At 54.6% G+C, this 14,231-nt stretch overlaps 1 protein-coding gene across 3 annotated transcripts in view; it reads right to left on the minus strand.

The window, feature by feature from the left end:
* NR3C1 (nuclear receptor subfamily 3 group C member 1) overlaps window positions 1-12,636 on the minus strand; it is a 57,605-nt gene extending 44,969 nt beyond the window's left edge. Inside the window, exons 1-2 of one of the 3 annotated variants that reach the window (XM_079319825.1) lie at window positions 12,493-12,636; window positions 9,614-10,787 (exon numbers count right to left, since the gene is read on the minus strand). In XM_079319825.1, the coding sequence (XP_079175951.1) occupies window positions 9,614-10,773 (1,160 nt within the window). In that variant the 5' untranslated portion in view covers window positions 10,774-10,787; window positions 12,493-12,636. Of the gene's footprint in view, window positions 1-9,613; window positions 10,788-10,881; window positions 11,016-11,499; window positions 11,638-12,492 lie in introns of those variants that run through there. The other 2 variants (XM_079319826.1, XM_079319827.1) reach the window with 2 other exon arrangements.
* Window positions 12,637-14,231: the final 1,595 nt, after the last annotated feature.

A 14,231-nucleotide genomic window follows, 5' to 3' on the forward strand; every position in this document is an offset into this window, starting at 1 on the left:
CACCCCAAAAGGCTCCTGCAGCCCCCTGTGCTCCCCCAGCACCCCAAAAGGCTCCTGCAGCTCCCTGTGCTCTGCCCAGCACCCCAAAAGGCTCCTGCAGCCCCCTGTGCTCTGCCCAGCACCCCAAAAGGCTCCTGCAGCCCCCTGTGCTCCCCCAGCACCCCAAAAGGCTCCTGCAGCCCCCTGTGCTCCCCCAGCACCCCAAAAGGCTCCTGCAGCCCCCTGTGCTCCCCCAGCACCCCAAAAGGCTCCTGCAGCCCCCTGTGCTCCCCCAGCACCCCAAAAGGCTCCTGCAGCCCCCTGTGCTCCCTCAGCACCCCAAAAGGCTCCTGCAGCCCCCTGTGCTCAGCCCAGCACCCCAAAAGGCTCCTGCAGCTCCCAGGGACAAGCAGCCAGTGTCCAGCTGGGAATGAAGAGCCCATGGCAGCTCTCCTGTCACACCCAATTCACACAGCTGGGTAATGGCTGAAGGAGTCTCGACCAACACCTCATTTTCTAAAAATTTCACACAATTTCTAACCCCAGATATCCTGTTTTCACTCCCCTCTCACCAGTGAGACCAGCCAGGTCAATGATCACTTGTGAGCAGAGAGGTGACTCCCCTTCCAGCCCCCTGTCCATGAGAGGTGCCAGCAGGAACAGGGATCCAAACACACAAAAATGGGAACAACCAGCAGGGACAGGGATCCAAACACTCAGAAATGGGAACAACCAGCAGGGACAGGGATCCAAACACTCAGAGATGGAACATCCAGCAGGGACAGGGATCCAAACACTCAGAGATGGAACATCCAGCAGGGACAGGGATCCAAACACACAAAAATGGGAACAACCAGCAGGGACTGGGATCCAAACACTCAGAAATGGGAACATGCAGCAGGGACAGGGATCCAAACACACAAAAATGGGAACAACCAGCAGGGACAGGGATCCAAACACACAAAAATGGGAACAACCAGCAGGGACAGGGATCCAAACACTCAGAAATGGGAACAACCAGCAGGGACAGGGATCCAAACACTCAGAAATGGGAACAACCAGCAGGGACAGGGATCCAAACACTCAGAAATGGGAACAACCAGCAGGGACAGGGATCCAAACACTCAGAAATGGGAACAACCAGCAGGGACAGGGATCCAAACACTCAGAAATGGGAACAACCAGCAGGGACAGGGATCCAGACACACAGAAATGGAACATGCAGCAGGGACAGGGATCCAAACACACAAAAATGGGAACAACCAGCAGGGACAGGGATCCAAACACTCAGAAATGGGAACAACCAGCAGGGACAGGGATCCAGACACTCAGAGATGGGAACATCCAGCAGGAACAGGGATCCAAACACTCAGAGATGGGAACAACCAGCAGGGACAGGGATCCAAACACTCAGAGATGGGAACATGCAGCAGGGACAGGGATCCAAACACTCAAAAATGGGAACAACCAGCAGGGACAGGGATCCAAACACTCAAAAATGGGAACAACCAGCAGGGACAGGGATCCAAACACTCAGAGATGGAACATGCAGCAGGGACAGGGATCCAAACACTCAGAAATGGGAACAACCAGCAGGGACAGGGATCCAGACACACAGAAATGGGAAAATGCAGCAGGGACAGGGATCCAAACACTCAGAAATGGAACATGCAGCAGGGACAGGGATCCAACCACTCAGAGATGGGAACATTCACCAAAAACTCCCCAGATCACCCCTGCCTGCTAAGGCTCTAATGAGAACAGACTGAAAAAGAGAAGAAAAGACTGAAGAAAAGACCCAGAAGTGTCTCACAAGGGACCTTCTTGGTAAGAACAGCAACAGGACCTTTCCCAGGTTTCTTGGAAAAAGAAAACCAAGGCAGGGAGCTACAGAGTCACTTCCATTATTTGTTTCTTGAATATATGACAGACTTTACTGATACTTTGTATTTGCTCCTCCTTGACTCCACAGACCATTTCTGAGTTTCCCAATACTATTCTGAGGCAAACAACTCATTTGTGCTCTCATTTCTTTACAAAAGCTCCTGTCCTGAGCAATAATTTCTAACTTTAAACTCAGCTACACAAATAAAAGCAACGAGAAACAAGAAGTATCTGAATAAAGCAACACAAGAGTAAATGGCGCCCTGCTGCTCACAAGTTTCATATTAAATCTTGTGTGACCGTGGTGAAGAAATTTGATGATCTCCAGCTGTTTTCTGACACACAGTAACTGTACAAACATATTACAAATAGTATGAAGAATGTATTACTGTAAAATCCAATATGAAACTAGTTTTCTTTACTAAATTACAGTAGCAGTGAACTGAATTCAAGACATGATCATTATTTTAGAACTCCTTCCCCAACAGCATTTTGCCTTTGCAATCTCATAAAACCTGAGATATTTGATCAAAAAGGAGAAGTTGTGCATGATATCACATCCCCACAGCAGAGTATCAGCAGTCTGTGGAATATTAATTTCCAAAATAGATCAGGATTGTAATTTTCTGGGAAGATTTAGCACGGGCTGGGAGCTCCACAGGTAGAGCTGGAGTCTGGAGGTTTACTGGTGGCACAGGCTGGATTAAAAGGCAGTGGGCTGGCACAGAAAAACATTCTGCACACCATGTCAAGATGACTTCTGAAGAGCACAATTTCCTCCAGAAATCCACACAATCGTGGTGATTATTGATTTAAGGCACCAGGATTACAGAACTCTACATGACATCCTGGGTAAGTAACAGTGTGTCCTGAGTCTGAACCCCCTGAGCAGTGAGCAGACCTGACCTCATCCCCATCCCTGCCTTCATCCCCATCCCTGCCTTCATCCCCACCCCTGCCTTCATCTCCATCCCTGCCTTCATCCCCATCCCTGCCTTCATCCCCATCCCTGCCTTCATCCCCATCCCTGCCTTCATCCCCATCCCTGCCTTCATCCCCACCCCTGCCTTCATCCCCACCCCTGCCTTCATCCCCATCCCTGCCTTCATCCCATCTCCATCCCTGCCTTCATCCCATCTCCATCCCTGCCTTCATCCCATCTCCATCCCTGCCTTCATCCCCATCCCTGCCTTCATCCCCATCCCTGCCTTCATCCCCATCCCTGCCTTCATCTCCATCCCTGCCTTCATCCCCATCCCTGCCTTCATCCCCATCCCTGCCTTCATCTCCATCCCTGCCTTCATCCCCATCCCTGCCTTCATCCCCATCCCTGCCTTCATCCCCATCCCTGCCTTCATCCCCACCCCTGCCTTCATCCCCCCCTGCCTTCCCCATCCTGCCTTCATCCATCTCCATCCCTGCCTTCATCCCATCTCCATCCCTGCCTTCATCCCATCTCCATCCCTGCCTTCATCCCCATCCCTGCCTTCATCCCCATCCCTGCCTTCATCTCCATCCCTGCCTTCATCTCCATCCCTGCCTTCATCCCCATCCCTGCCTTCATCTCCATCCCTGCCTTCATCCCCATCCCTGCCTTCATCCCCATCCCTGCCTTCTGTGGAGCTCCAGGCTCTACAGACCCCTGAGCCACAGGGGCTGGAGCTGCTCTCCTGCCCCTGCCACACTCCTCTGGGACAGAGGTGACACAGCCAGCAGGACAGGGAGGGAAGGGAGGAAAACCCTCTGTCAGGGTGTTTGACAGTTCTATTCCAACAATGCAGGCATGGCTGGAGCACAGGGAGACACTGCTGCCTCCAGGGAGGGAATCCCAGCAGGAAACATCCCAGCAGAGGTTCTGGGCAGAGGCACAGCACCTTCACTGGGGTGGAAAAACCTCAGCACAGACACAGAAATTGTGCTGAACTGTGCTCCCAGCCCAGCTGCACTTGTGGGGACACAGTTACACCCCAGAGGGGACCCTGACTGCACATGGGGACAAACCAGCCCTGCTGCTTCTCCAAGAGCTGCACAGCCAGAGCCTCGAGTCTGTGGGACCCAGGGCTGCCAGCCATGGATGGAGTTCAGTGTGTGCAGTGACCCCCTGCAGTGACCCTCTGCAGTGACCCCCTGCCCACACCCCCTCTGCAGTGACCCCCTGCAGTGACCCCCTGCCCACACCCCCCCTGCAGTGACCCCCTGCCCACACCCCCCCTGCAGTGACCCCCTGCAGGTGACCCCCTGCAGGTGACCCCCTGCCCACACCCCCCCTGCAGTGACCCCCTGCAGTGACCCCCTGCCCACACCCCCCCTGCAGTGACCCCCTGCCCACACCCCCTCTGCAGTGACCCCCTGCCCACACCCCCTCTGCAGTGACCCCCTGCAGTGACCCCCTGCCCACATCCCCTCTGCAGTGACCCCCTGCAGTGACCCCCTGCAGTGACCCCCTGCCCACACCCCCCCTGCAGTGACCCCCTGCAGGTGACCCCTGCCCACACCCCCCCCTCTGCAGTGACCCCCTGCCCACACCCCCTGCAGTGACCCCCTGCCCACACCCCCTCTGCAGTGACCCCCTGCAGTGACCCCCTGCCCACACCCCCCCTGCAGTGACCCTCTGCAGTGACCCCCTGCCCACACCCCCCCTGCAGTGACCCCCTGCAGTGACCCCCTGCCCACACCCCCCCTGCAGTGACCCTCTGCAGTGACCCCCTGCCCACACCCCCCCTGCAGTGACCCCCTGCAGGTGACCAGCCTGCCATGCCCACAATGGGTCACACCCTCACAGAACCCTGGATCCTGTGTTTTGTTTTTTCCCACAGACAGCCGAGAAGAGCTGCTCTGGAGTCAGAGCCAAGACAATGAGATGAAATGATTCTTTTTGCATTTGTGTGTCATCTGTTCCAGCTGTACTGGTTCACTCCTGTCCCAGGGGACGAGGCCATGCACTGACAGCATCTGACCAGTATTTCCAGAAGCCAGCCCTGAGCACAGCATTAACTCCTGCTCTGCAAGGCCTGGGCTCTTTCAGCAAAGGCTGTGCCATGAAAGGCCATCAATGGATCTCACACTAGAGTGGCTCCTGCAAATGGTTATCAATGGATCTCCTACTACAGTGAATCAGCCAGAAAATCCCCGGCACCAGAACAATCATCTGGGCATGCAACAGTGCCACACATTAATTCCTCAGTAAATAAGATTAAAATCTGTGTGTACTTGAGACTCTGGGAGACAAAGGCTGGGAAAGCAGAGAGGGATTAAGCCAGACTCCCTGGGTCTGGTGCACAGCACTGAGCACATCCAAGTGCTCTTCCCAAAACCCACCGTGCTGACACACACACTTACTGAGCCCTGAGCACTTCACAAAGGCATTTCCAGGTTCATTTCTCTACACCAGAGGTGACACTCACACTTATTTTCATAGCACAAACCCAAGGCAATTGTAACTACAAGTTTTTCCCGCTGCCCCTAACTTTGGCTGAAAATAGGATTTTATTGGGATGTTGTTCTCCTCGAAACTGATGCCATGGGAACCATTCACAGAATGCATATGTGACACTGGAGCACCTTGGGCAGGCTGCAACTACCCCAAAAAAAATGAATGCTAGTCCAAGGAAGCCTTGGGAACCTTTTAACATGCAGAAATAATTCCAGTTTGCAGTTGCATACACACACAGAATATGCACCACTCGTTCATTTCTAGAATGAGCAGCAATAATCCAAGGAAGAAGCAAAATTTGCTTCCCCCAAGAGAAACTGTTCTCAGTGTAAAAGTAATCTTTAGGCTGGTAAATATACAATGTAGGAGTTGGATAATACCTGCATTTCACATTTCTGAGAAGATTCGTGAGTAGGACTCTCCCAACCACAGCTTTGCTTACGCTGGCAGAGGAGAGTACAAGGGGTTTAACCATGGAGACAATTTTTTTAAAATGGTATGGACAACAAAAATAAGGCTGCTTTATAAGCCAGAATTAAGTTTAGAATGGAGACCATTGCAGGGATAAATAAATTTGCAGAAGTTAACCATTTGGACTGGATTTAAAACAACCTCCTTGGCTGTGAGCTTGATGGAAGAATCAGCCAAAACTGAGAAAAGTGGATTACATCTTGCATGACCTCTCCTTTATCTAGTTACCTCCCCAGAGCTCCTCAGAGCACATTCTGCAGGACACTCCTGCTTCACTGCCAAACAACTGGGTGACTCTGCCATGCACCCCCAGAGCCAAACCCCCAGCACAGTGTCCCACCCACCCACTGGGAGCAGAGAGCAGGGGGTCCCATCCAGCCCCTGTGCAGATGTCCCAGTGCTGAGTCAGGCTGCTCCCCTGGCCAGCAGCCAGGAAACAGCAGCAGGACAAACGGACAGGTGACCTTTCCCCTGCTGGCACCACCCCCTTCCTGCCCACCTGAGCCCAGGAGAGGCTCCAGAGGGAAGGGCAGAAGGGCAGATTCTGGAAGCTGGGACCGACCAGCAAAACTTTTCCTCCTTCCAGACTCTCCTCCTCTTTCATGGCTTCTCTCAGCTCTTGCCCTTTCTTAAACTTCCTTAATGATCCTTATCCCCCACAAGCTTAAGTACTAGGAATGATTTCAGCTGTAATAAGAGAAACCCTAACAGAGCCAGTGGGGCCCAGTTTCTGTGAATTCTGGCTGTAGGAGCAAACCCTGCATTGCTGGGCTGCCTCAGCATCCTTCACTCCCCCCACAACCAGCCACATCTCCAGGAAGTCAGAGCAACGAGAGCTGAGCAAGGATTTAATGTATATACCATGCTGGAGCCCCAGGAGTGTGTGTTGCTAAAATAATTTCCTTGAAATGGAACAGTTTTCCTGGGTTTGTGCAATAAATCACAGAACATCCCATTGGAGACAGACACCAGCAAACCTCCAACTCTTCAGTGAAGCACAATTTGCTCCCCTTCCAGCTGCTGTCTCACTGCCATTAAGGACAATCTAAGGTAAACTGTTAGGCTGGTTTTTCCTCCCTTTTATTCTGCCCCTTCCTCCCCTGCAGCTGCTCAGTGGATCCCAGAGCAACCCCCCTGCTCAGATCTGGAGAGTGAGGAGCTGCACTCAGTGTTCCAGCTGCCTCTTCCACCAGCACCACCTTATTGATTATTGCCAGTTCATCCCCATCAATCACATCCCCGGAGTTTGCATTCTGCTTGTCAGCCTGGATCCCCCCTGCAGCTCACTGCAATTGATTGGCTTGATTATCACTTGTCTCATTAAAGGCAGCAAGCTGGGCTACCTGGAGAGCAAAACCTCTCAGAAATGGCAGGACATCAACTCCAGCCCGAGTGGATAAAAGGGACAGCCCAGGCTCCCATTAACAGGCAAATTAAACACAGTCTGAACACCAGGGCTGAACTGCAGCTTTTCTTCCCCCGTGTTCAGCCTACAATTAGTATGTTATTAGTAGACAAATAATTCTACAAACACCAAAAAGTATTTCCTCCTGGAACCTGAAGCTTCTCAAAATCCCAGCCTCCACCTCTGACATTTAGTACCTTAAAAAAACCAGACCACGGGAACCTGGCAAGAGAGTCCTTCCTTTGTTTCTAAAACAAATGCCAATTTTGTTAAGTCTTCTGCAAGAAAAACAAACAAATCCACAACACATCACCTTAAACTAACCCAGTTGAGACCAAATATTTCTGGCAAGGTTCAAGAAGGAAGAAAATTCCTGACTCAAGCCCAGGGCTCATTAATACCTCAAACACTGTAAAAGGAAGATGGAATTGCCTGAATGTTATAGAATAAAAATAATAAAGCAAACCCAAACAATGCTGGTTTTAGAACTGGACTTTGTAGTTGAAGTGTACAAAAATCCTCAGGAAGTAAGAACAGCTTCCACAAAGCTGTGAATAATGCATTTTTCTGCAAAGCTCAATTAGGAGCCACCTCGAAATTCTTCACACATTCCACAAAGAAAAAAAAAAAAATCCATTATCTTACAGTAAAAAGGAAGCAATAAAATATAAGATGACCTTGCAGGAAGCAAGAACGTCAGTGCAGGATAACCCTGGGCACTGGAGGAGGCAGCTGGGGCTGGGATGCTCAGGGAGCCCCCCTGCCTGTCCTGGCACTGCCAGCCCTGCCCAAACTGCCCCAGAACTGCCTCCAGGACCAGCCCAGGACACAGCAGCAGTGTCTGAGCTGGGTCACATCCCTGTGTCAGCACACTCAGCACAGGCAGCACCTCCCCACAACGATCCTCAAAAGTGACATTTCATCATCTCGGAGCAATCTGCTGGCTTCAATCTCCTCCTGAAATCTCCTCCCCGATGCTGAAACACTTCTTGCTTTGACACACAATTTATGATTATCATTCAAGATACAGTGAGAGCAGAGGAAATAAACTCCCCCAAAAATCCCCACGAAACAAACAGAACACAACACGGAATTGGACTGATTCTGCAAAAGGTTAGCACAGAGCGTGTCTGCTCTGTCGAAATCCACAAGCTCAATATTCACATATCAAGGTGGAATCTAGCCACAGATTTTGATTTTCTTTTCTGGGTCTCTTACATTGCAAATTGCTTTCAGCATTTCAAAGAAAAATAAAGTATTTACGACAGAAATCAAAATCTATGAGAGAAATTGAGAATGAAAGCAAGCTAAAAGTTGTCTTCCTGCAACAAAGAAGAAATCCTGGCACACTTCATTCCAGCCATGGGAAAATGGAGCAAACACTGCACAGGGAGAGCCCCGGGAACACCCTGGGGATCCAACTGTCAGCACAGCAATAAAACCCAGAATGTTAAACCAGACCCTCCATTAGGAGCCTGCAAACATCAGGGTTCTGCAGGGGCACAAATGGCAAAGCTATTTTCTAACAGACTCCACGAAATCCTCCGTGGAGCCACAGGCTGCTGGTGCAAGGAGTTGGTAAACACAGAGCAGTGGGAGAGACACAAGTGGGCGTTCCCTGGGATCAGAACCCTGGTGGTGGCACAGCTGAGCACAGCTGGCCCACAGCTGGCCCAGAGCTGGGCTGGCCACGCTGCCCCTCCAGAGCCCTCCCCTGCAGCAGCAGCACCTCTGCATTACTCCAGGACACACAGCCACAGGTAGGAGCAGCTCCCACACCCCCTCCTGCTGCTCTCCCAGCCAAATTCCAGGTGTGTTTCAGTCGGACTGCAAATATCCTTATCTCTTCCAAGGCAGTTATTGAACAGGCTGCTGAGAGTTTGCCACTCGGAATCTTCTTGTCCATGTAAGGTAAATGCGATACCCAGCACAGCGAAAACTCGAGTTCAGCTTCAATGTAGTTCTAGAAATTTACCCAGCAACCAAGTTATTTTTGTGCATAACATTTAAGTAATGCTAGGAAGGAAAAAAAGCCCACAGTGATTGATCCTCTAACCCCTGGGAACGAAGGAGCTTTTGTACACACTTAAATACTTCCTTCCATACTGCCTGTGCATGGATCCTGCTGCCACACACTCGATTTTCCCTCTAGGTTGCATCTCAAAAGTTTTATTTTTATTTATTTACTTTTTCGATCACGCCAGCTCCCCTCCACTTTTCTTGCCTTTAATACCAATAATTGAGTAGCTGCTTAAAGCTGCTGTTGTACCGTGGGATAAACATTCCCCATGTTTATGGGGAATTACGTCTGATCAGCCACACATTCCAAATGGAAAAGGGAAAAAAAAAAGGAAATAAAGCCCGAGCAACAAACCAGCATGCACGGAGTCGTGCTAAACACGCTCGTGGCGTTTTAATAAAGAGCAACAAAAACTAATTACCTTGAATAGCCATTAGAGAAAGCAGGTCTGCCAGAGAGGTTGAGCGTTCCCAGCGGAGCCAATGCCTCGTCCCCCGATCCCTGGCACCTATTCCAATTTTCTGACCCGGCAGGAAGAGACGGAATGATATTAAAAATTGGTTTCTGATCCTGCTGCTGAGAGAGCGAGGCAGTATTTAAATCATAGTGGTACATCTGTCCCCCAGAGGTGCTGACCCCGTGGATGGAGATGGCCGAGACTTTCGTACCCAGCAGGTTCGACCCGGAGAAGTTGGCCTGGCAGTAAAGCGAGCCCGCGTTTTCCTGCTTGATACTGCCGGGAGTATGCAGTTCAATGTAGTCTTCCTTTTCTGTTTTCACTTGAGGCATTGGCATTTTGGAACTGGGTAAAAGGTCACCACGGTCATTAATTTTAGGTTTAGTGTCAGATAAAAGAGGAGGCTTGCAGTCCTCGCCGAGGCTTCCCTCCAGCAGGAAGGCGGCGTCGTCGGAGATGGGGGACAGCAAGCCGCCGTCATCGAGCAACGGCTCCAGCCGCCACGGGCTCCCGTTGGGCTCCTTGCCCGGCGACACCGGCGGCAGCTCCAGGTCCTGGAGGATGTCCAGGGTGCTTTGGTCTTCAGAGAACAAGGTGCCACCGTTGGAGCCCACCTGGCTCGGCACGGCAGCTCCCGGCTCGGCGCCGCCGCGCCCGGCCATGCCGGGGAAATCGGGCGCCTCCGAGGCCGCGCTGCCCTTGGCGCCCTCGGCCAGGCTCGAGGACTTGTTCAGGCTCGCGATGCTTTCCTCCAGGAGCCTGAAGTCCGTTTCTCCGGAGGAGATGCCGATTTGGCCCTGCTGCGAAAATCCCAGGTCGTTTCCCATCACTTTCGCGTCTGTTTCACCCATGTACAGTCCCATCGAGAGCGACACTGCCTTGGAAAGGTCCGGCTGAGGCACATTGTTTCCTAATCCTTTTGGAAAGTCAGCCAAAGCAGGTTGCTGACTGGGCTCTGACTGAGAAGATGCAGGGAGAGGAGATGCAGACACAGGGGCTTGCACAGTGGCTCCACCCCTGAAGGGTGGATGGAAGTCCATCACGATCCCTCCTTTGGTACTGATGAGTGCACTTTTCCTGGTTTCATCTCGATCCAACGGGTTAAGCAATTCTTTGGAATCCATTACTTTACCATTAACTATAAAAAGATGAGAAGCAGTCAAATTCAGCAGAGCAAGGGCACATTAATAACAGCTCTAAAATAAAGAGTCTAAACCCTTCTCCTGGCGAACCTGCCGCTCCGGGAGCGAAGGCGCGGCACACCGCGCTGACACGTGCCACGTCTCCCGAACACACTGCGCCGCTTTTCAGGAGTTCCAGGTTTTGTTTTCTGCCTAGTGAGGAGGAACTACGTATGTTCAAGCTTTGCTAAAGCTGGAGGAAGGGGTAAGTCAGCCTGCACACAACTCAAATGAAGCTACAGCACGTGACATCCCCGCACGCACTCTCCGGCTCTGTCACCCATCCCCGCACCAACAACCCCAACAATTATTAAAGGGTTACGGGTTTTGCCAGGTAGACTTCCCCGCTATTTAACTACACCTCGAGCAGGCTGAAAGGACATTTCCCCCTTTCCCAGGCAGCTCTCCCCTCGCAGGGCAGGTCCGGAGCGGCACCTCTGCGGTCTGGCATTCCCCAGCGCTCCATCTCCCCACCGCAAACACAGCGTTTGCCACGGGCTCGGTCTCAAAACAACCCACCCATCTCGCAGCAAGCCCCGCATGATTCTTTGAACACATCTCAAACTTATAAATAAAACCTAGCTAAAAATAAAGCGGGATTTTTATTAGCTTTCAGCGCCCTACCCCTTCACAGCTACTCTCCAAACACACCCGACACCGAGAACAAACCTCGTAAGTTTCAGATGTTTGTATTTGCTACATGGTTGTTTTGTTTGGGTTTTTTTCTCCCAGCGGAGAGCATAAATATTTGAAGAAACACTGTAAATTCTCCGGCAAACTTCCGACACGGCGTCCGGCCTTCCCCCGGCCCTCAGCGGGCACAGGGACACGGCCACAGCCCCGGCCCCGCCGCTATTTCTGTGTGCAAAGTTAAGGCTGCGACCGACAAAAAAAGGCCCCACGTGGAAAAACCTTAAGGAGGCCCGGGCGAGCTTATCCCGGGCGAGCTTATCCCGGGCGAGCTTATCCCGGGCGAGCTTATCCCGGGCGAGCTTATCCCGGGCGGGAGCGGCTCGGAGCCCCGAGCCCTCGGTGCTCACACGGCCCGGGGGTCCCGCAGAGCCGAGCCCCGGCCCCGGCCCCGGCGCGGCCCGCGGAGCGGAGCGGGCACTGCGCGGGGCTTAAGGTGGACACTGGACAGCGGAAAAAACAGAGAAAGCACTAACAATTTCACCTCCAGCGCTGCCTGCCTTCTGAACGTGAAGGGGAGCGGAGAGGTAATGGGAACATCTCGGAGAGGGAAATGTCAGATTCACTTGACAATTTCCCCAACGCCCCAAAAACAACAAGGCAGCGAAGCGCGCAGCGTAGGAAACGTGTCAAAAATCAGCTGCGAGAGGCTGCCCAAGGGCGGAGAGCGCTGCCAGCACTCCAAACCGCCGGATCGCAATAAAATCGCCTTCGCAAAGTACAGTTTTCAGAGAAATGTGTCGGGACCTGTTGAGCCGTCTCCTGGCACACCCACCCGTGCAGAACCAGCCCCGCGCTCCCCCCGGGACGCGCACACCGGGGGCCCGGCCCGGGGTCGCTGCCGTGCCCGGCTCCTCCGGGGGCGGCTGGGCTGGGCTGGGCTCGGGTCCCCCCTCCCGGGACATTCCTGCCGGGACCGCCACCGCCCCCCTGCCGAGTTCCCGGGGTACGCGGGACCCCCGCCGCCCTTACCTCGTCCGGGGGAGGGCGCTGGGGCTGCTTCAGCCGCCCACGGCCATGGCGGCTGGGGGTGAACAGCCGCCCCTCGGGGCCGCGGCGGCACCGCTCCCCCCGCCGCTCCTGCCGCTCCTGCCGCGGGCCCCACACCCTGACCCGTCCCCGCGGCGCCCCCTCCGTTAATTAGCGCTAATTGCCAGCGCGGACCTGGCCCCCTCCCCGCGCTCCCCGCGCTCCCCGCGCTCCCCGCCCCGTCCCTCCGCCGGGCAGCGCCGCGCTCGGCGCTTCTGCCCCCGCCACAAAATGGAGGACGGCGGCGGCGGCCGCCTCCTCCCCGTCCCCTCCCTCTCTCCCTCCCTCCCTCCGCCTCCCCGACGTGGAGAGGGAGTGGAGGCGGCGGGCTCCGCCGGGGGATCGGCCGGTTCTGCTCCGCTCCGCTCCGCGCCCGGCACGGCACGGCACGGCACGGCACGGCACGGCACGGCACGGCACGGCACGGCACGGCACGGCACGGCTCTGCCCGGCTCCGCCGTGCCCAGCCCGGCCCGGCCCGGCCCCGCCGCCCGGCTCCGGGGCTGCCCCAGCCGAGGGGGAACGGTGCGACCTGTTGGCCGAGACGGGAAAGTGCAGCCGGGCCGGGCACGGAGAGATGGGCACGGAGAGAGAGATGGGCACGGAGGGATGGGCACGGAGAGAGAGATGGGCACGGAGGGATGGGCACGGAGAGAGAGATGGGCACGGAGGGATGGGCACGGAGAGAGAGATGGGCACGGAGGGATGGGCACGGAGGGATGGGCACGGAGGGATGGGCACGGAGAGATGGGCACGGAGAGAGAGATGGGCACGGAGGGATGGGCACGGAGAGACGGGCACGGAGAGAGAGATGGGCACGGAGAGATGGACACGGAGAGAGAGATGGGCACGGAGAGATGGACACGGAGAGAGAGATGGGCACGGCGGGTGGGCACGGAGGGATGGACACGGAGAGATGGACACGGAGAGATGGACACAGCGGGATGGGCACAGCGGGGTGCGCAGGACAGGGCAGAGCAGGATGCGCAGAACGGACAGAGCAGAACGGGCAGAGCTGGGCAGGACGGGGCAGAACCAAAGCAGAGCCGGACAGAGCAGGGCAGAGCAGGGCAGAACGGGCAGGGCTGAGCAGAGCGGGCAGGACGGGGCAGAGCAGAAAGAGCAGAGTGGACAGGGCAGAGCAGGCAGGGCAGAGTGGAGAGAACAGAATGGGCAGAGCAGATCCTGCCAGGGGGAGATGCTTCTACTCGGCCCTGGCAAAGCACGGCCCCTGCCCGTGTCCATCCCCTGCCCGTGTCCATCCCCTGCCCGTGTCCATCCCTGCCCGTGTCCATCCCCTGCCCGTGTCCATCCCCTCTGTGTGTGTCCATCCCCTCTGTGTGTGTCCATCCCCTGCCGGTGTCCATCCCCTGCCGGTGTCCATCCCCTGCCCGTGTCCATCCCCTGCCCGTATTTTTGTGAAGGAGGAGGGACTGTGGGAGCTGAGCTGGGTTAGTCTGGAGGGGACTCCGAGGGGATCCCATCAATCCATGCCAGCATCTCCAGGGGCTGGCACAGGACAAGGAGAATAAACACAAACACAACGAGTTCCACCTCAACACGAAGAGCTTCCTTCCATGGAGGGGGCAGAACAGCTGCCCAGACAGTTTCCCTCTCCGGAGACATCCCAAACCCACCTGGACACATTCCTGTGTCACCTCCAGGTGACCCTGCCTTGGCAG

The sequence above is a fragment of the Erithacus rubecula genome (genome assembly GCF_903797595.1).
Source record: "Erithacus rubecula genome assembly, chromosome: 16".
In the NCBI taxonomy this organism is placed as follows: Eukaryota; Metazoa; Chordata; class Aves; order Passeriformes; family Muscicapidae; genus Erithacus; species Erithacus rubecula.